Here is a 26,436-nt window from a genome sequence, read left to right as displayed (position 1 = left end):
GTGTTGTTCTGCCCATCGTCCCTGTAAATGAATGTCAGAATGGCTTTATGGATTTCTTCTTGCCTGTACTTTCCAGATTGCATATTTTAATATATGAAATTGCAGTACCGTCCCATGTTTCTCCAGCTGCCTCTGTGCAATTTTTCATGCAGTTGAATTTTTCATGCCCATCTTCAAGTTGGGCAGCCTTTCCTTGGCTTAGAATTTGCCATGAGATAGCATATATTGTTATGTGCATAGATTTATGTGCATAAAGCTCAGTGTAAAGTCATCCTCTGGCCCCACAGAGTTACCACAGTGTAAACTGCTTCCTGTCTGTTTCCCTCTAGAAATGTGGAGATAGATAGACAGATAGATAGATAGAGAGATAGATAGATAGATAGATAGATAGATAGATAGATAGATAGATAGATAGATAGATAATGTGTATGCAGAAAAAGGAAGGGACAAGCTCGTTCTACCTGCAGGTTTGATTACTGCAATTCCCAAATGTATGCTGCAGCAGAGAGCTTCTCACTGCTCCTACAGACAGCTGTCGACAGGGGACACAGACTAGAACATTTGCAATTACTTTCCAAAACACTGCATTCTTGTCATTGTTAGAGCCCTAATTTGCTGAGCAGTTGACTTGAGCCCAGGAAATCATTATGGGTTGATTTTATTGTTGCTATTACTGTAATAGGAGGAGGGAATTAAAAACAAATGCTTCAGTGCTGATGTTTGACTAGAGCGAGCAACAGATCTGTAAATGCCTGGAAAAAGCCAGGCAGGAGGACTGCTGGGCAGTTGATGAGCTGTGTTTCTGCATTATCTTCCAAGGAGATCCATACACAGAACCTCAGTGGAAGTGAGCTTGGGCAGAGGCAGGCTGAATGGGCTCAAATCACAGGATGTTGCTATTACAAGATTCTATGTGGAAGGAATGTTGCTTGATGTGCTTAGCATGACCTTTTTTATCAAGATGCAAGTAGGTGGTGGATAGAAGAAGCCAGAGGAAGAAGAGGAACAGCTGGCACTGAAGAGAAAGCTTGAAGAAACCCAATGATCAATAGAAGGAAGAGAAAACATTCTGGGAAAAAACTCGGAAAAGAGAAATTTCAGACACACAAGTTAACATAGGTAATCAATTCCAAGTTCTCTTGTCTCCAAGAGGCAGCAGCTGAAGTTTGTCTCTCAGCAGTGATGAGAGGCCTCTGGCAGATGTGCCCCATGGAGCACCTGTGGTACTCAAGGCTGGCCAAGAGGAAGCTCCTCTTAAGTGGCAGAAATTATGGGAGTCCTCGTGTCACTGATTGTTGTCTCAGGGTCTGCCACACAGTTGGCAAGTGGTGAACCTCTTCGTTAATCTGACTTGAAGGTGTAGCTTACAGCAGTGCACTAGTGCTCATGCCCCACACAGATGGGGAACAGCACTTGGAGGGTGGGCTCCAGCAGCCAGGGAGCCACTGTATGTCTTCTCATCTGCTGCTTCAAGCAGTGTAGACTGCCACAACTGCATTTGCTAGAGTCTTGCAAGCAGAGGTAATGAGCGTTAGCAGTATATGGAGAGCTTCATAATGTGTGTATACAAGACATGTTCACGGTATATTTACAGCTGTTGCAGTGTCCTTTATTCTTGGCAAAAGATGTAGGCAAGTCTTAGTGTGAAGGAAAAGAGACTCTGTAAAAAAAGAAAAAAAAAAGAAAGAAAGAAAAAAAAAGGAGATAAACAGTTGTCCCAGAAATTATTAGTAAACTATCAACCAATAGCACAACATTTGTATAGTAAGATTTGAGGTCTGTCAGTACTTAACAATTTGCACTGTCTATGCACAGTGGCATGTGTTGAATCTCTAATGACAAGAAACTGACAAATATGGCAACACTGCCCAGCAGGCTATCAGCAGCAGTCCTAAAGGCTCTCTATTTCACACAAAAATATAGATTTTTAGATAAAATATAGAAGAGAGCTCTTCACCATCAGTTCTTAAATAAGGAGAAATAAATTTGCTGGAAGACAATTTTTAAAAAATGAAAATTATTTCATTAAGAAATCAGATAACATTCTTAAAAATAAAAATACGCTCTTCCACATATTCTATGAATTAATCAGTTATCACACAAGTAAAAGATCTGTAGCCCTCTCTTTAACAAGGTTTTGGTATTATACATCTTTTGTTCATATTGATATTTACTTTAAAGTGCCCATGAGTTTAACAGTCTCAGACAGACTTCAAGATTAGGTATGTGAAAACCTGTATTCACATATGTTGACTTTCAGAGTACCTTACCTTTTCTTCCATGTTTGTGAACTTGAGCATCTGTCTTGTCCTAGGACAAGTTGTGCTTCTTGGAAATGTCCTTTATTTATGAGGGCTTTTTGCCTCACTATGGTAAATCTCCTTCCGCATTCTTCTTCACCTCCCCTTCTAAAATGCGAAAGATAGTTCAGATGTTTCCAACCTAGCATTTTTTAAATAAGAAAATATTACTGCAACAGGAGGAATATGCTTATAGTGGGACATGGTGCTTGTTTCAGTGCATTTACTGTCAGCAAGCTCATTCCTGTCCTCTCCTATTTAGCGTTATAGTTGAATTTCGTGTCTCAGAAAGCAGTGAAATTTCAGGGGGATCCTGAATTTCAGGGGAATTCTTGTTGTTGTATGGCATTTCACTTGCTGAGAGAGAAATTAATTATTATTAATTCTTCAATTATTTACTTGAAGAATGAGCTAAGTTTTAATTCTGAATTGATGTAGGATATTATGTTGGAGTTGTATCTACGCTTCTTTGCACATTGCCATCAGTTCAATGAAGCTTAGTTTTATAGCAGGGAGCATTAGAAGAAATTTATAATTACTTGGAAGATAAGCCAGTGCCTTGACACAAGCTTATCAGTAACACACTGCTAGAAAAAATTTAAGTAATTGCCTCTAAATGCTAGAAAACCACTGTAATCAGGGAATGCATGCTTGTGTTTCTCTTGTAGTTAAAGATGCCTTAACATTTCCTGAAATGTTGTTGCTCATTTGATTAAGCATCACAGTTCTTATCTGTGTTTGTGTGAAGTCCTGCTGGAATGGCATGATTCTGTGTGGGAGATAGATGTTATCTCTAAGACTTAAGCTGTGACCAGTAGACATCTCCCTTGTGTTTGCCTTTGCCACATCCTTCTGGTGTCATAGGAAAGCAAGAATATGGATTTCTTGAAGGTCTTCATGAAATGAGCTTAAGCTGTGTTTTTAGGCCAGAAATGGCCTGCCTGCACCTCCTAAGCTGTGTTCAGCAGTTCTTCAAGGAAAATGCAAAGCTCTGGCGAAGTTTAGCCTCAGAAGTTGCTGCCTGTCACAGGAGAAACTTAACATAATTTGGCAAGTCAGCATCATCATGGTGCCATGCAGGATTCCCTCTGAATACTCTGCTGGTGCTGGATAATGGTGAAAGGTAGGAGGTTCAGGGTTTGGGGTGAGAGGGAGGAAATCAGGGGGAAAAAATCTGGAGTGTGTTTTCCCTGACATAAAGTAATTTTATTGCTGCTACTGTTGTTGTGGCATAAAGAATTAAGAATATAAAAAATTAAGAATATTAAGAATATTCTTAATAAGAATTAAGAATAAAAAAAACCAGCTATCCTCTTATTAAAAACAATGAATTGTTATAGAACAAAGTTGGGTGTGTTTTGACCAATTTGCCAATATTAAGTGTAGAAGAAATAACAGCTGAGTAATTATAGCAAAAGAAGCATTAAATGCAACTGGAAATACACACATCTTTTCTAAGCTTGGGGATATTTGACATTTTGTAGTGTAAATCTTGGTTTTTAATAGACTGGTCATAATCAATTTATGTTAATAAGCTGTCCTGTGCTTCTTACTGGTCTCCTTTAGGTAGATGGCAGATAGCAGTGGGTGCTCTTTTTGCAAATAAATGTTTGGTTTTTTTCTAGACTGTTGAGATCTCTCCTTTCTAATTTTCTATCTGTGTGTTTAGTTAAAGTACTGTGTCTATTCAAAGCTCTGCATCTCTGCATCTGGAAGAACAACATATGGGAGAAAGTTTGATTACACTAAAGAAATTATGCTTCCCATAACTGAACATTTCTCTGTGTTTTGCCAGTGCAGGACGTGTAACTTTGCAAGACGGCACCAGAGTTAAAAAGCTTTAGATTTTGTCTGAATTAATAGAAATTAACAAGCATAACTCCAGCTTGCAAGACTGGAAGTCTGGGAGTTATCTAAACACTTTGTTCTGTTTTAAAACAAACATTTTTCTATCAGCTTTTTCAAAATTCCTGATGATCTTTGTTTCCAGCCACCTTATCTAAACAAATCAAAACAAACACTGTGCACAGGTTCCTTGCTACCACAATAAATTGCTTGTTTTAACTGGGGTGGACCAGTTTGTTTTTGGGTATTTTTCTTGTCTTTTGTGTTTGCCTGAGAAACAGCCTCAGCATGTAGGATGACAGGTCATCTGAAGTGCTAGCAACATTTAAAATTATTCCAGAGGAAGCTTCTTCAAATTAACTTGTGTTTAGGGAGAGGCAAGAGCCTGCACAGGACCACTGCCATTGGGCAGCTGATAGAGGACTGCTCAGCTACCCACATGGAGCATGGAGCAGCTAAAGATGATTTAGAAGCACAGACCAGCTTCCTACGCCTACTGTGAGTGTAGGGCAGGCCAGCTTGGGTTATTTCACCTTGAAGACTAAGGAGGCACTCATCTGTTTGCATGCCCCTCCAGTAAGAGATGTTTAAGTAAGTTTTAGACTTTTAAACCTCAGAAGAGTGAAGAGTTTACTGTGAAGTGAGCGTGGTACATGGCTACATGGAATCACACTGGGTGCTGGCAGTGGTCACACGTGATGTCACAGGAGTTTTCACTCACCTCAGTACCCACAACTAAAGTGTGTGGGTAAGACAGTGCTTTTGAGAGGTACTGAAAAAGTGGAAAAGAGACGAAAGGAAGTCTTTCCCCCTCCAAGTGGCTTGCAGCAAACCTAAGTAATTTTTCATTTCAGATTCCTTGTTTGTGTGTGACAGCAGGTAAGGAGATGAATAGTTCCTTAAATATTAACTGTGAGTATCTGAGGAAAAGAAGGAAGGGGGATTCTGTATGACCTTTCTAACTTGTTTTTCCTGGCCTCATCTTTTCATGGCATTCTCTGCTGATTGGCATTTATTGCTCTATCCCTAGTAATTTTGACAAGGTATTTTACGTTTGCTGTGCTGAGGTAGTAAACATGTCATGTGCCACTTTTTTTTCTAAATAGAGAATGCCCTCAAAGCCCCAATTTCCAGAGCAGTTAAGTGCAAACACATAATTTAAGTTTTACCTGTTCAATATGGAAATATGAATGAAGACCAGTTTTAGCATTGGAAATTAATTTCAATCAAAACAGCATCAAGAGAGGCCTTCAGGTATTCTTTGGGTTGGGTTGAACACTTAGTTTTCACCAGGGTTAAAGGTTTCCTACTTATGTTACCTAATGCAGCAGCTGGTGTGAGTAGACATTCATATAAGTACAAGTACATGCTGGAGGCATTTTTTCCCCAAAGAAGCTGTAGTCATTTTCTGTCATAAGACACAGCCCTGACAGTAAGCAGCATCAGAGCCTGGCACTGGACCCCTTCCCCTGTGAAAGTGGGCAGCAAAAAGCAACTGCATTGCACCTCCTCACTGCAAAATGCAAAGCACTAGTGAAATGTAAGAGCCCTCTGCTCCCCTATCAAGGTTTAATGTTACAATTTCCTATTGGAATTTATTTTGGTGGCCGTCCTTGGGTAATTCATGCTGAGCAGTTATTCTCCTGCTGCTACAGCAGCAGTGAAGACTTTGTCTGAAATGCAAGTTTCGGGTGGGGGTACTCTCTGGAAAGGAGAGGTTTGAGATGTGAGCATGTTGTCCTTACCACATATATCTGAAACTGGTTTTATTTCTCTCTCATACTGGTTGTCTCATACTGTTATTCTTTGTAAGAACAGGAGGCCTGGTTATAGCACCAGGGGAAATTGAACTGACAGAGCCAATTTGTACTCACAAAATAAATAAAACTGGCCTTTGGGTTTAAAGTGTGCAATTTCCTTGGAAGGAGGAGGAAGAACAATTAAGATTGTTCAACAGATTAAATTCTTTGTAATTGCTTGTTTTCAAATAGCCCCTTAAACATGAGTAAATATCCAAGAAAACTATTTATTTTTAAAAAGTTTTTGTTGCAAAAAGGAATTCTCTCTTGAAAAACTGCCTTGCCTTGCTTCTATGAGTTGTTTCTGCCAAAAATTGAAAATCAGCTTGTGAGCAAGCATGCTCAGACTGGCTTCACAGGTGGATGGGCACCTGCTCAGAAAACTGCCTCCCCTCTCATGAAGTGCCTCCCCTTTTCATCTTGCTGGAACCATGCAGTGAGGTCAGAAATGTTTGACCTGAAAGGAAGTCTGGGGAATGGAGCAGTTCACTTAAAAGTGAAAAAGCACTGAACCAGCAAGTGACAGGCTAGCATTAAAAGCTTTACCATATGTCCTGTATCTTTGTTGTTTTACTCTGGTCCCTTGCACAGGATGTCCTCAGAGGTTCACCACCCGTAATTAATCCTCCACTGGTTTGGTAAGTGTAGATTTCTAGAGGAGGTATTAAAAATGAGAAGGAGATCCTTAAAATGTTTAGTGAACTCTAGCAGTTGTAGGCTTAAGCACCAGTTTTGCTTCAAGCAGACAGCCTTCTGAGGCACTCTTCATTTTACAGTCCCAGATAGAGATGTCTGTGGAGATTATAGTTTAAAAATAATGTGCAGATATGATGGCTCTGGGCTCTCTAGACCTTTCCTCACATGCAGGCAGCTTTGCTGTCACACAGGGAAGAGGAATAACACTTCCTCCAGAGAGGTGTGTGTCATGAAAAGACTGTTGACACAGAAGGAGGTAAGGGAAGAGTTCTAATACTTGTTTTTTCTTCTGCAATTGCACATCTTGTATTTAATAGTCATGTAGGATGCTATGCTAGTCCAACAGACTGAGAAAGTCAGGTAGGGTATTTACTCCCCGAACAGGAAAGGGATGCACAAGAGGATTTGTTTGGTTTATGTTAAGCTTGTGTATACTTTATAAAGAGGAACACTTTTTTTTTCCTTCCCCCCCACCCCACCCCTTTCCCCCCTTTTTAATTTTTTACCTTTTCCTATATGTTAAAAGAGCAGAATTAGCTGTTTACAAGATTGTAGCAATGACCCTGTGGTTGAAGTCATGCCACCTCCAGTGTGGGAAGAAGGTGTCTCGGTTTATAAAGCATCTGTGGCCTGAGGTAGCTGAAAGGGATTGTGAATGCTGTAATTTTGTTACGACTTAATCAGGAGATATAGCACTGCAGATCACTGGTTCTGCCACATTTTAAAATAATTTGTGTTGAACCAAACCCATAAGTTGAAAACTCCTGTTTCTGGGATGGCCTCTCCCAGAAACACAGCATAAGCTGTGCCCTACATTCAGTGCCTCATCGTGTATTGTGAACGTTCTCAGCGGGGGACTGTTTCAGATCAAAGAGGTCTCCCAAAGTGAAGGGCCTGGCAGAACATAGTGCCAGCTACATAATTTTTTTGACTGGTTGAGCTCTTGCTTTACACACCTCATCTGCCTTTACAGGTGGCCTCTTGGCATGGACAGAGCAGTCTTGTGGCCATTCAACACCAGCATTCCACATACTGCAGGCCTGAGAATCCTCAGATCTGCAGAAAAAAAATAGGAGTTGCCTGCTTACACAAACATTGCATACACACAGGTTTAGACATGAAACCCAGAATCCTTGGATATAATGTGCATTTGTGCTGCAAATTTAGAAGATTGGGTTCTGAAGCAGGTAAATTACTTTGTAAGGGTCCTTTTTTTTCCCAGATACTGAGGCCAGCACTCTGTCTTTTGTAATCTTGCCCTTGATGTCTCTAGACATAATAATTGCTGATTGTTCAGTGGCTCTCTGATACTAGTACAGACTCTTTATGAAAGAAAAACATTTCAGTCTTTGTAGACTTACTTCATTTCAGTATGGCATGATATAAGGGACCCAGAAGCATACTGCTTATAGTCATGCAGAAGAGTTGGTTAAAAATTCAGATGTGTCAAGAATCTTTGCACTTCAGGAAGTTAAAAGGAATCATTCTGAAGTTAAAAGGAATAATTTTTAAGTATTCTTGGACCACTTTGAGTTAGATTTATTTATTTTTATTTGTTTCTTGATCATTCAGCTGTTTCAAGTTTCTGTTCAAATTTTTGTTTCAACCAAGAACACTACAATTTTATTTATTTTTTTAAAATAAACTTTGGGTTCTTTTGAGTGGGACTGATGCTTTAAGGGGGAAAAAAAACTCCAAACACCAAAAAATAATAAAAACCTCAACTTACTTTAAGTTGATGGCAATGGTGAGTCTGAGTTCCTGAGGGGAAAAAGCTTGTTGGTTTATCTGAGGCCAGGTATAGCAGAAAAGGGTTTAGCAGGGTATCTGCTACCTTTGCTACTAAGCTACACTGCTGTACTGAACACACGTCATTATAATTAGCCCATTCAGTCTTGCAATATACCAGTATATTTTCCAAAACTAGTTGATATGAGAAACAGGTCATTTTAAAAACAAAAAAAATTACATAGAGCAACTCCTTTAGGGTTCAGTGAAAACTGAGCGTTTGCATGTCAGATGGACAATTCCCATGAGTCTCTATCAAACAAGGGTCTTGAGCTCCATCCTCCTGCACACCTGGGTAGTGCTCCAGTTACAGCTCTGTCCTCCAGTGACCTCCCAGGCATGTGGGGCTTTAAACACCTGGTGTCACGAAGAGTACAGAAGATAAAGATCATGTGACCTTCTGCTCCTTCAGTGACCACAAATGAGGCAAGGTTACCTAAACTTTGTATTTAATCAGTAATCAGCTACAGATATTGCATTTTAAATCTGTTGGCACTTTATTTAAATATTTTATTTCTCTGTGGGACACTTATCTCTCTTCATAGTGTAAAATTCTGGGACGATCCAAGGGAATAAAATAGCTAATATTAGCTAATATTGTAAAATAGCTAAAATTGTAAAATCTTTATTTCTGTCTCATACTGGTTGTCTCATACTGTTCTTTAACTGTGTATTAAAATATCTATCCTTCTACTGTGCAGACAGTTTGGGAAGTGTTACATGAAGACACATGGTATTTCCTGTCACTTTAGGCTCACCAAAGCCACTCTTAGCTTAGGACAGGGATGTTGAGTGCCTTTTTAATTTTTTTTTCTTTTTCTGTTGAGAAACTTATTTACATTCTCTTTTAATAGACTTATTCAACAGGTGACAAAGAGTTTCTTACTACCCATTTTAAAAAATGTAGAGGCTTGACATGCTTCATTTAATGTGGCTCAGGCAGGTCATGGAGCATCTAGTGAAGTGAGCTACCATTGCCTTCAAGGGTTCTCCTGTCAAAAATGTCACTTTCATCATTGTTGGTAAAGAATGGCTGTGCCTTCCCTTTGCTGATGCTCTAGTAGTAAGAAAGCAAATCAATATATTATGTAATTCCTGAAGTGAGTAAAATTTGCTTGAACTATGTCATTTTTAGCATCATTTGTGATCCTAAATTCAAGCCATTTTAACCCAAAGTCCAGAGGGCCTTTGCAGGGGATGTCTGGTCAGCACAGCTCATGTTTTTACCTTAAACGATCAAGCTTCCAGGAAACTTAATCCAAGGGTTCTCAAATGTTACTAGCCCACAGGCAGCCGTAATGAACAGGTATGGTGCTGTTCAAAAAGTGCTGCCTATTTTCTCCATCACTCTTCAAATTTGGGTGGGGTTTTCTTTTGTTTGTTTGTGTTTTGAGGATTTTTTTACACTCCTTGTATCCAGTTCTTTTCCATGTGGCTGGTACTTTCCATACAAGCTGTGCACCCCTGCCCTGACCTGAGTCTTCTGAAACAGCTTACCAAAGGTGGCCTAAGTGCTTCCATTAACATTTCAGCCTCTCCTCTGGAAAGAATATAGTCAAGCCTTTTTTTTTGTTTAGTGGTAAGTAAAAATTACTGCTAATTACCACTTGGAGCTTGTGTCTTTCACAGCAGCCCTTCATATAATTGCTGTTTCTTAGTACTAAGCCAGCCACATGATGTATTGTTGAGTTGTGGCTTTCCCTGTCAGCCCCCCTCCAGCCTCCCACCTTCCACCAAAAAAAAATCCCCAACCAAAACATCCAAATAAAAAAAAAAAATAGAGAAAGAAAAAAAGAAAAAGAAACAAAAAACAACAACCAAACCAAAAATCAACAACAACAAAAATTTCAACTAACTAAAACGACCAAAAAACCCAAACAAAAACAAACAAACAAAAAAAAACCCCACCAAACAAACCTGCCCACAAAAAACCTACCTCAGTAAACTCCTGCTTATGCTACCCGAAAACAGGTCTCTTGACAGCACGGTGCTTTTGAAAGTATCTCTAAGGCGGTGGCTGCTTTACAGGTTAAGTGAAGTCATGTACTTTCCAAGTAGTGTGAACTGGCATCTTCCTTGTAAAAAAGACTCTTTGTGTGAATGGACTGAGGTTATGGGCTTATTTTTTTTTTTTTAAACCAGGTCTCACTTGGCCTGTGACATCACAGTACTGTAATGAGCTAGGGAAGGAATTTGATTTAACAAACCAAAAAAAGCTAAGGCCTTTATGGAAAACAACATGTTTGGAGTCTGCTTCAGAGTTTACAGAAACAGAGAGAAAGGGCAAGCTAAGGTTTCTGACCTGCCACACATTATCTATCACATTTAATCTTTATCTTTCTATACTGGGAGGAGTATTTAAAATACCATTTTCCAGTGATACTTGTTGAATTTTTTGAATTGTAGCTGGTTTGTTCATTGTGAGCAGTAGTGAAATTTACAATTTTCTACTAGACATAATACAGGACGATATTGATTCTAAGGAGAAAATACATTTTTGTATATCCTGTGCATGTGATAACTAGGAGAACCACCCAGCAAATTCAGTGTCTGTATTCTTGCAGCACTTGCAAAGTTTTCTGGCTTCAGCTTTTAGTTGCTCTGAAGGGGTATGTTTCTCACTAGTTGAATGTGTTACCCTTCTCGACACTAAAGCAAATTTCAGTTCATGAAGACGCTTTCAGGGTGTTTGTGCAGCTTCATCTTTTAGTTCTTTAACACTGGAGGAAATTAAATATAGTACTGTGAGCAGTCATATTTAGCAGCAACAGTATTCTTGGGTTTTATGGCATTTGATGCATGCTGTAGCACTTAGTTGATACCTCTGTGCATGCACAGAGGACAGCACATTCTTTAACTCCTGAGAAATGAGAAAGCATCTGGAAGCCAAGATGACTTGCTGTCTCCTACTAGCCTGTGCTTTGGCTTTCAGGTAGACAGACTCCTAATAGCTGAAGTCTCATGCAGTCGGTTCAAATACTGCAAACCAAGCTACTGCTTATGTGATATGCTAGTAAACAATACCCTTTTGAGAAGGTCTGGTCTTTCCCCCCTTCTAAAGCAATTTGATCTGGAATGTGTCAAATTTGTGTTTCTACAGAAATGCGAGGTGCTGCTTGCTATTTAATGCCAAGCCTTTTTATGACTGTTTAAAATAGCTCCAAGCAAGCATTTCCTATCAAATAGCAAATAGCAAATTGTTTGAGAAATACAGCAACTCTTAATATAACAGTTTCGTTGGTGATCTTGCTAACATTAAATGAATTAACCACTGTTTAGTCCAATTTTCTTTTATTAAGTAAAAAAGAACCCACAGCTGAGGGACTGGGCAATCTGAAGGAATTTTAAAGCAGAGCAGTGTGAGCTGGAATAGCCAGTAGAGTTAATATTTTCCTCCACCATTATCTTAATTCTCCACGTGCCCAAAGAGAAAGCAATGAATGCCTTAATGAAATAATATCCTAATGTAGTCCAGATGTGCTGTAGGTAATTTAAATCAGGTCCTTTTCAGCAGGAAAAGAAGGAATAATGAGTTTTTGCTTGGAAGAGGGGAGGGAAACAGGCAGAGGCACAGGAAGTGGTAGGTGCTGAAAGGAGACATCCCAGGGATTTCTCAACTACCTTCCCCAAATAAGGAATTAAAAAAAAAAAAACAACCTATGCAAGTCTCACTTTCAATGAAATACTCTCCTGCAGGAAATAGTAAGGTGACTGAAGTGTGTAGCTTTTGTTATGAGCAAAGCATAGATTAGGTTGCTAACTGTTCACAACCCCAAACTCACATGGTATGTCATATTTATAGCCTAGGGACAGCAATGGCATGTGGAGAATTTAGCAACATCCTCCTTCTTACAGACTGTACACTTTTGGCCTCTCACTAGCAAAACTGTTTTGTAGACTCTGTAGTCTGACTTCCTGCTAAATATTACTTATTTGCTGAATATTTGTTAAAATGATGTGTCAAAGTCCACTGAAATGGTATGTCAAAGTCCAACATCGTGGCTGTATTGGATTCATCATTTAATGATAGCAAATTTCATTTTGTTGATATATATCTTTAAAGTGGGGTTTTTCTATGTGCACCATCCAGAAAATTAAATTACATGCATGCCCTTAGAGGGAGAACCCTGTGAATTGCACTGCATCAGAGTAAAAGGGTTTTGGCTCCTGTATAAAATCTTCAGCTAAAGTCTCCAAATGCTGTTTTCTCCATGATCTGTTTCTGGGAAAAGGGACTGGGAGTGAAAGCATTCTTCTGTGGTAGCTCCCTGATGGACAGTGGGCACTCCTGTAGGAAGTGGCTTCTCTTCCCAGTTGTGTGTATAAAACAGCTAATGGCAGAGACTTGAGTTACATCCTTGGACCACCATCATATTTCCCCCCTCTTCACTGACATAATGAGATTTTTGAGCTAGTACTAGGCTAGGTATCCTCTTTTTTCATGTCCTTTCAGTTTTCTTTTTATAATGTTCCAGTTACGGGCTTTTGCCTGAGTCTGGAGGTAGCAGCGTAAAATACATTTTGGATAGAGCTAATTCTAAATAGGAACCTTTTTAAGCCACTACATGCTCTCTCTCAGTAGAGCATTTTAGAGGTCTCTAGCTTTAAAATAATTCAATTTCCTTGAAAAACTCGGAAGAAAGCAGTCCATAGAGTGCTTAATCCTGCTGGCTGGTTGAGACCTCAGACTGTTACCTTCCCAAGACTCACTGCTTGCAGTGAACAAACATTGCCTTGTTCTTTGTGCTCCTGGCAGAGGAGGCTACCACTGGTGAGACACACTGCACCAAGCACAGTTACGTAGGCATACCTTCATTTAAGGAAATTTTGCTGTCGTGAGTCTTAATCTAATGGATGAGAGCAGCTGTAACAAGTCCTACTGATAAAGACAAAATATCAACAATAATTCTTAACTTTCTTCAGCTGTCAGAGAAACAGATGTTTGGCCATACATTTCTGAGCATAATTTGTTCCTTTAGCCCAGTGTAGCCTCTGCGGCAGTAGTCTTGTCAAACTCCAATAGGTATTGAACAGCCATGCCTTTCAGAAGTACAGCAAGTATCAATTAGGCTTTAGGAAATAGTTAAAAGCAGTATTACCTCCAACTGTTAACACTTGTGAAACAGGATTTAAAATGAAAAATCTTAGTCTTCATTGGCAAAGGTTTGTAGGTGGTTGTTTCAGTTAAATCATTCAATTCCTACTCTATTGCCCTTGAAAGTAAGTGGTCAAAGAACTCCAGCATAGAGATCATGTATCTTTTTTCAGAAAATACAGGTTAGGCTGTCATTTATGAAATATTTACCAAACTGTACCAACTGATGAAAGACTGTATCCTCAGAGGACTTTAATACTAATACATCTCAGAAAGCCTATTTGTTTGTTTAAAGCAGGTTTATCTCTGTTTCTTACATTTATTAAAGTAGGTTTTCCTAGCAACCATAGTACCTGTTCAGAGAGCAAGTGAACTACATGGCCCTCTGTCTCCATTTACTGCCTTCTTCCTGCCCCTGCCTAACACAAATTCCTTCCTCAGGAGGTCCCTTTCTTATTCACCAAAATGATTAACATGCCAGTATTTTTCTTGAGCTCTTTCATTTACATAGGAGTTGTAGATTCATTCTTTAGTTGGAACAGGAACCCTGTGCCCCTGAAGAAAAGACTAAGGAATTTTTCCCTTGTCTCTATTCTTTTTCATGCAAGCAACCATAAAGGTCACTCATTCCTTGTGCTGACATTATCTAGATGGGTTAGAGAGTATTAAGAGCAAGGCTTAGTTTAGCGTCGTTTCCCCTCCCTGCTGGGATTAGATCATGCGTTATCAGAGCAATTGTTCCATCCTTGACATGCGCAGAGCAGATTTCAGCTGCAGCATTTTGTGAAACTGATTTTTCATGCATACATTCAGAAGTCATGTTCTGCTCAACTCAGTATCAGTATTAGGCTCTCTGTTAAGCTGAACATTTCTCTTTCCTCATTCACCTGGGATTTCTCCTCTTTCATTTAACGTCAAACCAGAGGCTGAGTGTGAGAGAGTGCTACTAAACAGGAAAGCCCTTAGCTCAGCTCCACCAGCACCAGCTGAGTGGGGAGCCTAGCCAAGTGGACTCTGTAAGTGCAACGGTACAGGACCTCATCTGTGACCTTCTGTTGTAAAGGAGAAATTCTCCTGTTCCATAAGGATTTTATCATGAATTGAATTGCTTGCCAGGTGTGGACAGGCAATTCTAACTGTGCCATGTTCCTTATGTGTTAGTTGGATGGGGTGCTTTTTATTTCTCCACCAGACCATTGTGCTTCCTTAGGCAGCATTGGAGGCTGCTTCACAAGATCATATTTACCAATTTGAGTGACTTAGCACCACAACCTCTTTAAATCAAGTATCCCGGCTGTTGGAATTCAATCTTGTTTCAGCAAAAACAGATTTTACACACAAGCCATGGAAAAATAAGCCTTAGGAAAAATGCGTAACAAAGTTAAAAAGTACTAACCATCTGTGGTGGTGCGCTTGATTAACACTCTAACGTGGTTTGTATTGACCTTGAGTCTAGTGCTATCCCTCAGTGGCATTGGTTTGTTTCCCATGCCTGCACACAGAGTGTGCTGTTGTTTCTGTCCTAGGAAACTGATTGAAGCAGTATGAGAAATAATAATGCCTACTGGTGCATTTTAATTTGAGGTAGAAATAATTTTGCAGGTGAAAGGAGCATCAGAAGTGGGATTTGAACTGATGAGAGTGATGATAAAACCACATTTTCTGGATGAAATGCATTCTTTTGCACACATTTACTGCTCTAATTCAGTTGCACTTTCAAGCTGACCTACATTACAAGAAGCCAACAGTGCAGAGAACAGGAGAATGGCCTTTTGACTGCAGCTTCTGGTACTTGAAATCATTGCCAATTTACTGATCTCTTGGGTTCTTCATGGTCCTGGTTCTCCCTATGTGCAGGTGATTGAAAATGGGGTGTGAGTGTGGAGTGTGTCAGTACCAAACAGTGCTGCACTCTCTTTATGAGAGCATAATCACAGCTTCCTGTAATTTCGGATTTCCATCTTGATGATATAAAACTGAACAGAGCTTTCATAGCAAAGCTAACCAGCCCCACACAGAGTAGTATCTGCATCTACACTACTTGAATATATATTGCTTTCCATACTACCAGCTATGTAACCATCATTCTGTAATAAACTCTGCATTGTTTTTTCTTAATCAGAGGTGGTATTTCTTTCACTCAGCAGTTAGCAGCCCTTTGTCTCTAAATATTAATTTCTGTATAAATCACTTTGTCCATACAGGTGCTTTGTGCAGTTTCAGTTCTTTGCAGGAAATAAAATATTTTGTATAAAGAACTCAGCGTTTTATTGTTGTTTTTTTGCAACAGCTGTACAAGCATTACAGGAAGATACTTGATTTTCTTGCTGCTTTAGCACTGGTTGAAATCTAGTTATTAGGGTTGCAAATTTTTCATGGAGGGATGAGATCTGTGTTTTTAGGAAGCCAGAGAAAATAAGTGGCATACAAGACCAGCTGGTTTCCTATCAGAAGAATACCTCTTCAATTTATGTACCCTGGAATTAGTAGGAAATAGTAAGGTTTATTACAAATTTGGATCCTGATTTACCCAGAAAAAAATTCACCTATTTGTTATTGAGGGCACAAATAAAACCTGGAGCTACAGAGGCACATACGGAAAAATACAGTATCAAGTGAGTATGTCCTCATAATTAAAATATGCTGTCACACAATATATGTTTATCATTAAAGTAGTCATAATTCTTGGGCTATTTTTATCCCTCTTTAATTTATTACAGCAGCAAAAGAAGATTGGAGTTTGATTTGATAAAAGAGCTTTATAGTGTATCACATGGGGAAGCTGAAGCCTATAGCTCAGATGGAATGAAAATAATATTGCAAAGCCTTTCACATGTTTTCTGAATGAATGCAATCACAACTTCTTTGCTAAAACATGGAAAAAGGAAATAGGAAAACCATGTAAAAAATGTCACACAGCAAGCTTTCCAAGTGAGCGCTTTGTTTGGCACTGTATCCCACCATCACTTATCACTGTCTGTAGTCCAAAAGTGCTCCTGACTGGTTCTTAGGAGGACGTGATAGGAAGTTGTTGGAACCCAAGGTGTCTCTCAGACATTCTTGGATGTTCCGGGTCCAAGTCAGAAGTATCTGAGACCCTGGCAGGCAGCCGGAAACCCCTGTGGTTTTGAATTTGATCCATGGAACAATTTACCAACCTTGCAGGAAGAACAAGAAGTCACAAAAGTTTAGATATTATAATAGAAGTAGTCACAAAGTGAAAGGAAGAATCTTTGAGTGCTGTACAGGGGGGTTTTAGGCCTTGTACAGAGGGGTCTAAGTTTTGTACATGGGGGTCAGAAGTTCTAAGATGGAGGGATTTGGGCGTGCCCTGTCCTCCTTCTTTCTCCTTCCTATCCTCCTTGTTCTTGGTGATGTTGGCACTCACAGATTTGGTTTAGAGTAGAAAGTCACTGTTCAGTATAGGTGATAGGCATTGGGGAAAAACTATAAACATTTAACACATAATGTGTGATATAAAAGATGGCACCAACCCCCTGGGCAATCAGAGGGTGTCAGAGACAGTGTCAGTGTGTGTGTATGTGCTTTTGTCTGACCTGCTGAATGGACCACAGCAGTTCAGGAAGAAAATCTTTTAGATAACATACAATAAACTGCCTTGAGACCGGACGACTGAAGACTACTGAGTCTTTCTTTGAAGGCACAAGTTAGAAAAAAGACTTTTCCACCTCTTGGGGTCACCCCAATCTGGGAGTGAGCCCCATCAGGAAGTTGCATTGATTTTTGTTGCATTTGAATGTACTCTTGTGATTTCTGAAGTGTTTAGGAGACAAACTAGCATTTCACAAAGAAAATATTGTACTGTCTGGCTGCCTCAGAAAAGTCACAGAAGAGGGTAGAGAGCTGCTTGCAAAGAATGTCACTGTGACACTCAACACTAACACATTTTAGTAACCAGTTATTGTTTCAGTCTTTGTATTGAAGACACTGTATAATGCACTGTGAGAGGAACAGGCCAGGTTTTGCTTTTTGGGTGCAAGTAGGATTGTGACTGGAACAATTCAAGGCAGTGTCAGCATGTGCCTGACATGTCTTAAATTCAAAATTTGGTGACAGGATTTGAGTTTGGGTTTTTTTTTTTTTTTTTTTTTTTTTGTTTTGTTTTGTTTTGTTTTGTTTTGTTTTTTTTTTCCCTGAAACTTGAATTTTATTTCATTAAGAGAAAAGCTCTAATTTTTTTGGGCAACATTTACCTTAGTAGTTTCAAAAACCTTTAGGTGTCAATATAAAATACTGTATGAAAAAGGAAGACCTTTTTGCACAAAAGTAAGAAGACAACACTTTGGATTTGGGGTTTTTTATGTTTTGTTTTGGGGTTTTTTAATCAAAATGTATAGTTTCTGTAAGTAATGTGAGTAGAAACCCTTTCTTTCCTTTAGTTCCACATCATCATCTTCACCCCTTCCCCCCTCCATTTCTAGGATCTTTTTGTACCTTTTTTTTCCTGCTACTGCTTTCTCTTAGCTCACCCAAATAGGTAGTTTCCAAAACACAGATGTTTGACCCATTTCTTTAGATTCCTTTGTGCAATGGCTCCCACTGTCACACTCTTCTTCCTCCAGTGTCAAGGGTGTTCACCACATTTTTGGAGTTAGATGGGGTGGCAGCTGCCCCATGAGGCCCTGCTGAGGGAAGGAGGGAGTGCAGGAGCCATTGTGAAACAGGAGCTGCCACAGTGGTTTGGCCTGTCATTCCCACTTGGGATGGGGTAGGATGGCGGCACCTGTTGTGTGGTAGGGAACATGGGCTGTGAGGGATATATGCTATCACCTTTTACAAGTGTAGCTTTTCAGGTTCATTATGAACTGCAACACTTCAGGTCCTAAAGAAAATGAGTTTTGCAAAGACTTACTGTCACTAGCAAGCATGGGACAGTACCTGTGCAGGCTAGGAGTTTTGTCTCTGGACTGTGTGTCTTGTCTGGAACCACAGAGGTTCAGTTGATTTTTGTGTCTTTGCAGTGTTTCAGATTGGCTCCATCTGTTATGCAGGTGGTGACTGTGCTCTTTAAAAGGGTGAGGTGAATGAAAGCAGCTGCTCTCTTGAAGGTTTGCCAGAGTCAATCTCCTAACAAATCCATCATTTGCTTCCTTCTTAATTGCAAATAAGACAATCAGAGAGGCAGGCCAGCCAAGACAGTAGGTGAAGAGGGAGAAGATGACTGACATCAGCAAGGAGGTATAGATTAACCAGTAAACGATCTGCAAATGAGGTTTTACTGCTAAAACTGCTTGATGTAGTGTGGGCCTGATAGATTGAAGAGTGGAAAGGGTTGAACCAAACACTGGTTCAGTGCTGAAGCAGGGGGAGGAGGAGCAAATAAAGTACAGGGAGTCTCCAAAAGCCTATGAAAGCCAAAGAAATGGAAGGTAGACAGTACTAATGAAGCCAGGAGACCAACAGCATCAACAGCTGTCTTGAAACTTGGCTGGAGTGATTGTAAAAGCCCACAATGAGGAAACTTCCAGATTTTCTTAAACCATGAAACTTCTTAGTTGTTTAATCCTTTCCTCTCCCTTCCCACTGATGCTTCAGAAGAATGTTGATCTGACTCAGAAGGATTTCCTCCCACTTGTTTCTGTAGGCATTTTTTGTTGCATCAAAGGAAGACACTGGCAGCATGTTTGTTGGGTCTTGCTAGTAGCACACCCACATTTTACTCCTTCTAAAAGAGCTGATTGCCCAAACACTTACACTTTTGTAGAGGAAGAATTCAGCCAAAGAGAAAATACGCTAATAATTTTCTAAGCTGCTAATAACTATAGTTTACTGAAGTGCAGCAGCTTTGTAGAAATGACACTAATTGCCCTGTTGCATCCTGACTTAGACAGAAATGAACGCACATTCAGAGACTGTGTAAATGTAACAGCAACTTCTGGAAAATCTGGGTCTAGATGAGTGGTTTAGAGCATGACTGTGAATGCCCTATGACTGACTACAATTAGGTTTGAATGCAGCCCTTTTCCCATTCACAGGTCTTTGTAGTGGTGCAGGCTTTGAAAAGCCTTCCTGTAGGCAGCAAATACAAAGCTACTGGTCCAGGCTTATCAAGGAGAAAAGGCAGCCCCCTGGAAAGCTCACCTCCTTCCACCAAACAGCAGAAGAAGCATGGGGGTCTGTGTGTATCCCACTGCCCACCTCCTCCCACCCATGGTGGCTCATCCTAACATGTGCCATTTTCCCACACACAGTCAGTTGTCCTAGGCAGGTGCTGTAGCCTGGACTGTTTTGAAAAGCTTTATTTTGCCATCTGCTTCTGTCCTTAGCTATCTCAGTTCTTTTCTTCAAGTAATTCATCAGTAGATTGATTTCTCCTCCTCGCAGGAGTGTCTAGAGCTTAATTTTCATTGCCATGACTTCACAAAGTTGTATCCAGATTCTGGCAGAATGTTTTGAGGAAATAAAATGGTTGATTCTTTTAAATGTTTTTTTTTTTTACTCTCCTAGCAATCATCACTGGCTCCTCTGCCATGCTGGGAGTCCTTTTTCATGCTCAGTTTCTAAGCCCTAGACCAGAAAGGCTCCTCCAATAAGAAGCACTGTTTTCTCATAGGTTTTACTGCATAATTTTCTGTTTTGCTACATAATTACATGTCCCACACTAATTGCATAGACACATGCACTTCCAGAAATACATGCTGTCACAAGTGCACGCCCTGATTAGACTGTTACATGCATGTGCATTAATTCTGAGTTATGGATTGCAGCTATGGTGACAGAGTGGGCTCTTACTTGCTAAGAGGTTTTGGCAAAAAAACTGCACCTATGGTTCTTTTACTGAACTTGAATATCCAAATATTATGTGAACTGGAGTAGTTCACACATTAGAGCAGTGGTGGAAACAGATGTGCTTTAGTGAAGGCAGTCTCTGGGACAGTCAGGTGTATTTCCAGCTCCATGGTGTGCAGGTACAAGAAGCACAGGAACAAAGGGCCTTTTGGCTCTGGCTTGGCTCTGCAGGGAGGTGTTTTGGTGGCAGGAGAGCCCATCTTCATTAACTGATTTTCTGTCCATTCAAGATATGTTTTTGTAGCTACAGAGTTACCAATGTCACTAGTGGCTTTGATCTGTCAGATCAGAAGCAAATATTAGTGGGAGCATAATTGCATACCCATGGTTTGTGTGAAAGGGGACAGTTATCAGTCCTGGACTTTGCACAGACTGCTCTAGGTGCCACCATACTCATTTTTGTACCAGCAAGTCAAGCAGGGAAGATGTAACCTCAAATATCAAAAAGGTATTGCAGTCTTAAATCCTGTCACCTGAATACCTGTTGTGTACATGGAGCTCTGCCAGCAAATCAAGAGCAATTCTTGCCCTTTCTGGTTAAAAGAAGCCTTTATCTGTGATTCTTTCATTCCATCTGCGCCTATTTTACAAAGTAAGCACTTTTTGCACTTACTCTATATTTGTTTGCAGAGCATCTGATTTATTGATGTATCATTAACAGGACTATATATATATATATATATATATATATATATATATGTATATAATTAACAGGACTAAAAAAGAAACTGGCCACATTTAGATATTTAAATGATGAAAAATACAGTATGTTTTAAGAAAAGAACTGCTATAAACTTTAGCTGGAATATTTATAAGTTCAACAGAAAATGAAGAATTGAAGCAAGTAAAATCAGTGAAGTTTGTCAAGTAAAATATGTAGAGAAAAGCAGGTTGTTTGTTTTTAAAGATTTTTTTCCAGTGTTTAAGCACAATTAAGAAGAAAATATCTAATGGCTGAAGCCATCATTATCTTCAACTGTGTACAACTACATAATTAGAAAGATCTCCAGAGTGTTTTTAGAAAGAGCTCTTCTGGCTGTAATTCCTTAAGGTGTGTCAAATAAATGCATTTGACTGCCAATATAAATCCAGCAACAGTGTGATTGTTCAGGTCACAGGTAAGTGCCTTTGTGCTCCTTGTTGATGGTCTGCTGCTGCAGTGTGTGTTAATAGCATGCTGGATAAGGGACAGCAAGGCAGGGGTGACAACTAGACAATGGTGCTCTTGTTGGTGGCCACTGGGTTCATGGGGTTTGATCAATGCCTCACACATAGAAATACATATGGAAGGCAAGAAAGAGTGCTCAGATACCACCTTTCTGTTTTAAAAGGTGAGTCAAAGTGAATAATGTATCACTTTTGGGTTTCATGATTTAGGAAGTTACCAAGTGCTTTTTGAAGAACCATGTCTAAAATGTCCACTTTGGGGTGTTTTGGATTGGTTTTGCCTTTTAGCAGTATAGAATTATTGAGAAGTTAATTGATGTGTTACCAACTTAATGAGAAGTTCCTTCAGACTTTACTCTCAGTAAGTTTGTTAGGCTGCTTGACCATTAAAATTTGTCTATATATGAACAAAAATAGTATTTATGTCAATAACCTCTTTGTGACCAGAGGCATCACATCACATGAATCCAGTACATCTGCATTACAGATCAAAGAAGAGGGAGGGAAGATACCGTGATTGTGGTCCCTGTCATGGTCTTTGTGGTGTTCTTCATGCTATGGGAGTTGCAGATGCTTCCTGTCTTCCAAGTGCAATTGTGTGTGGGTTTCCATGTGGGAGGAAGAAAAACCCCATGTCTTTCCAGCACTGTGTAATTCTACTCCATGTCTGATGATCAGGATTGAGCCATTGAGAATTGAACATTCCCTACCATTGCTACATCAATTTTCCTAACTTGGTGTGAGTCACCAACTCTTTCAGCATATTAGCATCTGTTTCTGCAAAGCACAGGTAGTAATACTTTTCATCAGTAGAAGCATTATGAGATTTCTTTCAGATGTGGAAAGCATTTTTAGAGTACCAAGATGATAGGTATTGTGTACTGCATGTGCAAATCTTTGAGGAATCTAAACTGCCAAGTTACTGTTAACTGAGAAATTCAAAGCTTATTCCTAGTCACAGACCAAGACACAGGCATGAAATAACGACAAAGTGAGGATGGTAAGCAAGTGGGAGATTCTTAAACGAAAGTTTGTTTTGTTTTAGTACCTTTTCCAGCATATGGTAAGGTAACTTCTTATTTTTTGTGTTAATGGCTTGCCTTGCTTTCCCACACTCTGAGGGAGTGCTTTAATTTCAACTTTAAGAAGTGCTAGGATTTGTTTTCCAGATGGCGTTTGCTCTGCAAAAAATTACGTGTTCATTTTTTAAGACTTCATAATTTTTCTCTCTTTTATTTTAGAAATCTTCCAGAATCCCTGAGGATGACATCAGGTTAAGAAAAAACAGAGACCAAAACTGTGCCAATTTCTTGGAGCCATCTACTGTGCTTGCTACAAAGGAAGAGAAAATGGAAATTGAAGTTCCGGTTTCTGAACATAAAAGCATCACCACAGTGGCTTCACCACATCCCATAGACAATCCAACCCACTTCTTTTCGCCTGCTTCTAGCCAAAATGGACTTAGGGACAGGCATGAATCTCTGGACAGTGAAGTTGCTAAAGAGATCAGATACCTAGATGAAGTGCTGGAGGCAAATTGTTGCGATTCTGCTGCAGACAGTACATTTAATGGGACATCCTCCCCTGAACCAAGTGTAGTCTCGATTATGGATGGTTCAGGAGCATCTGCTAATGTCAATAAAGAGTCAGTATCTAGTGAAAGGGAAAAAAATGTAGCAGACAAGCAGGTATCCTTGGAGGTTGAGCCATGTGAAGCTAATATAACAGATGAGAATCTGAAATCTAATGGCCATTCCTTGAGTGGTCTGAAAGAAGACACTAGGGAGAGTCTGAAGGTGCCAGGAAGTCCCACTTCTTCAAACAGTTCTAGAAGATCCTCTAAGGATGGAGAAACAACTCTTACAACCCTTAAGAAAGAGGCAAAGTTTGAACTGCGAGCCTTCCATGAAGATAAAAAGCCCTCAAAGCTCTTTGAAGATGAGGAAGAGAAGGAAAAATACAGAGTCCGCAAAGTGAGGCCATCAGAAGAAATGATGGAACTTGAAAAAGAAAGAAGGGAACTCATTAAAAGCCAGGCTGTCAAGAAAAACCCCAATATTGCTGCCAAATGGTGGAACCCTCCTCAGGAGAAGCCCCTGGAGGATGAAGAGCATCTGGAGTCTCACAAGAAGTACAAGGAGCGTAAGGAGAGGCAGCAGCAGCAGCAGCAAGGTGCGACACCAACATCCCCCAAAGAGGTCAGCTGCTCCTTTGTATCCCCAGAGCCAGTCAATATCAAGAAAGAAGATATTGTCACAGAGCAAATTGACTTCTCGGCTGCCAGGAAGCAGTTCCAGCTGATGGAGCATTCAGGTCCATCTCAGGGTCAGGCTGCACCAAGGCGGTCAGTAACACCCAAAATGTTCTCCGTCAAACCCTTCTACAAAAGCCTCAATTCTCCATATGTGGACAGGCCGATGTTCTCTGTGACAAGACCTGTTTCAGTGTGCGGGCAAAGTGGACCACTTGAGGGTAACAATGCCACAGTCGTCAAAGCACAGAAAGTCTCCTGTAGCTCAGAAGATGACAAAAGTACTCAGACTACCACAGCTGACACAGCAAGAGAGTTATCCTGCAGTGATAGCCCCAGAGCTGGACCAGCCTCAAAACTGTGGTCAGAGGATGGAGAATTCATGAGTGCAAGGGCGGTCTTCACAATGGTGAAGGACGATGGACAGGGAATTCTAGATCACTTCCCAAAGTCAGGCAGTGCCTCTTCACCGCCAGAGGAGCTTGACTCTGGTTTGGATGACTTGTCTGTCAGGTCTCAGGATACCACCGTCTTGGAGACCCTTTCCAATGACTTCAGCATGGATAATGTAAGTGACAGCGGTGCCTCCAATGAGACCATGAGCACCCTGCAGGAAAGTTCTCTAGCGGATTTCTCTCTGCCACAGACCCCGCAGGCTGAAACTCCATCAGAGTGCAGGGCTGAAGGCATCTCCAAGTCTTTCAGTGACCCAGGCTGTGATTCCCCCTCCTCCACTTTGGCAGACTCCATGCTGATGGATGACCAGCTGGACTACCACGCTGGCCTGCTGGTTCAAAACGCCATCCAACAAGCCATAGCTGAGCAGGTGGATAAAGGAAACTCGAAGGAAGAAGAAATCCCAGCAGAGAAAGAGGTCTCAGCCAAAGAGCAGCCAGCCAGCACCAGGCCAGCTCCAGCCTCTAAGGAGCATCAGAACCCAACGTTTGAACCACCCCAGGTGTCTTCACCAGTTCAAGAAAAAAGGGACACCATACCAAAGACTTCAAAAGAGGAAGACTCAGGACTCAGGGAAGGGAAGAGTTTGCAGCAGTCACCCATGTACTCAGCCACCCAACCATTCCTTGTGGAGGAAAACAGGCATGAAGTCAGCTATTTTAGCAAGTATTCAGAGGCAGCGGAGCTTCGGAGCACCGCCTCCATCCTGGCCACACAGGAGCCTGAAGTGACTGTGGGCCCTTTCAAGTTACGGTCGAGGAAACAGCGGACTTTGTCGATGATAGAAGAAGAGATCAGAGCTGCCCAGGAACGAGAAGAGGAGCTGAAGAGGCAGCGGCAAGGTCTACAAATGGCACCAAGCCCTGTTACAAAGAGTGCACCACCCATGCCCACCAGAACTGTGTGTTATAAAACTACACCAGGTAAGAGCCCAAAGTGTCAGAGCAGAAGTGAAATGTGACTGAAGGGTCAAGTATGGTTTCATTTTATGTCATTTTTAATGAAAATATTGTTTTGCAAGGGGTGGGAGGGCAAATGACTTAATCTACCTGTAAACTGCATGGGACAACTTAATTTTCTAGCTGTGAGCACACCTGTAGAAGGTTCTGGTTTTTCACAAATACAGTGCAGAGGTGCTGATCATCCCTAGTAAATCTCCTTCTGTATTCACCCACTGCCACATTGTAGCGTGACATGTCCATTGCTGTGCTGCTCAGACCACCCTGAAATTTAGGATCATCTCTAGGAAGCACAGCAGCAGTTTTTACAGCTGTGTGGCTATTTGAAAGACAAACATCTAAGGCCATCCTTAATAGGTTTCCTCTTGTCTTGCACATCATTAGGGAAGTGCAAAATTAGTGAAGATGTGCAGATTTTGGGGTATGAATCAGATATCTTTTTCTGTTTGTTTTGCTTCCTGTTTTGAGGTCTTGGTCTTAATGAGCTTTGTCTTGTAAAATGATATCCAGAGCTATGAGTTGCCATGTATTTTAGCTGGTGTTATTCACTACTGAGCTAAACAAGCAACAAATTGTTCAATAGATTCAGTGGAAGTCCTCTTGACCGATCAGTTTTCTGGGTTCTTTTGCTGACATTCACAGCAGTTACAGCATATCTGTCTCCTCCTTCCCCTTCTCAAGAAATAATGTCAAGCACTGATGCCTTCTAAATATAATAGAGGGAAAAATACATTTTTAAAAACCCCAGAAGCACACACCAGGCTTATTACTGTGTAGTGATTTTTATTAAGCCTATACCTGCATATGCTTTGCAAGTGCCTGTAAGGTTTATTAACAGTGGTCATTGTGAAAAAGTATTCACTTTACCAAGAGTACTTAAATGGTGTCTTTATTTCCACTGTGTAAATACAAGCCAGTGATAGTAATTTTCTTCTGAAAATCATGGTAAGCTTGAATTAGATGTAGACTTAGCCCATTACTCAATATGATTGTGAACTTGGAGTTTTATGGAGCACATAAATAGTGAATATTTAGTTTTGTTTCTTCTGCAAAGAGGATGATCTTAACATGTATTAAAAAAAAATGTAGCAAATACCAGTGTTTTCTTTGCAGTACTGTTGTTATAACTCCTCTAATACAACATTTTTCGTAATGATCCTCTCTAATTTGAGGTGTTATGAGAAATGTCTGACAAGATGTGAGATACGGGGCACTACAGATGTTAGTTAGGAGGACTTTTTTAATGAAGGTGTGCTCATGACTGTGTTCA

The 26,436-nt window shown here is 40.4% G+C and overlaps 1 protein-coding gene and 1 long non-coding RNA gene across 3 annotated transcripts in view; one reads left to right on the top strand and one right to left on the bottom strand.

Annotated features, from left to right (window-relative positions):
• The window catches only part of LOC128802594 (A-kinase anchor protein 2-like), a 95,772-nt gene that overhangs the window by 51,056 nt on the left and 18,280 nt on the right, over positions 1–26,436 (top strand). Inside the window, exons 1-2 of one of the 2 annotated variants that reach the window (XM_053969155.1) lie at positions 4,886–5,024; positions 22,742–25,130. In XM_053969155.1, the coding sequence (XP_053825130.1) occupies positions 22,850–25,130 (2,281 nt within the window). In that variant the 5' untranslated portion in view covers positions 4,886–5,024; positions 22,742–22,849. Of the gene's footprint in view, positions 1–4,885; positions 5,025–22,741; positions 25,131–26,436 lie in introns of those variants that run through there. The other variant, XM_053969156.1, reaches the window with a different exon arrangement.
• LOC128781596 (uncharacterized) lies at positions 1,594–4,797 on the bottom strand. Its single transcript, XR_008428429.1, has 3 exons — positions 4,679–4,797; positions 2,271–2,408; positions 1,594–1,660 (listed from the first exon to the last, which is right to left on the bottom strand). It is a non-coding gene; the product is annotated as an uncharacterized LOC128781596 (long non-coding RNA).

This window comes from Vidua chalybeata, chromosome Z, assembly GCF_026979565.1.
Source record: "Vidua chalybeata isolate OUT-0048 chromosome Z, bVidCha1 merged haplotype, whole genome shotgun sequence".
Taxonomy (NCBI): domain Eukaryota; kingdom Metazoa; phylum Chordata; class Aves; order Passeriformes; family Viduidae; genus Vidua; species Vidua chalybeata.
Note: the sequence above shows the minus strand (reverse complement) of the source record. Positions and strands in the feature narration are given on the sequence as shown.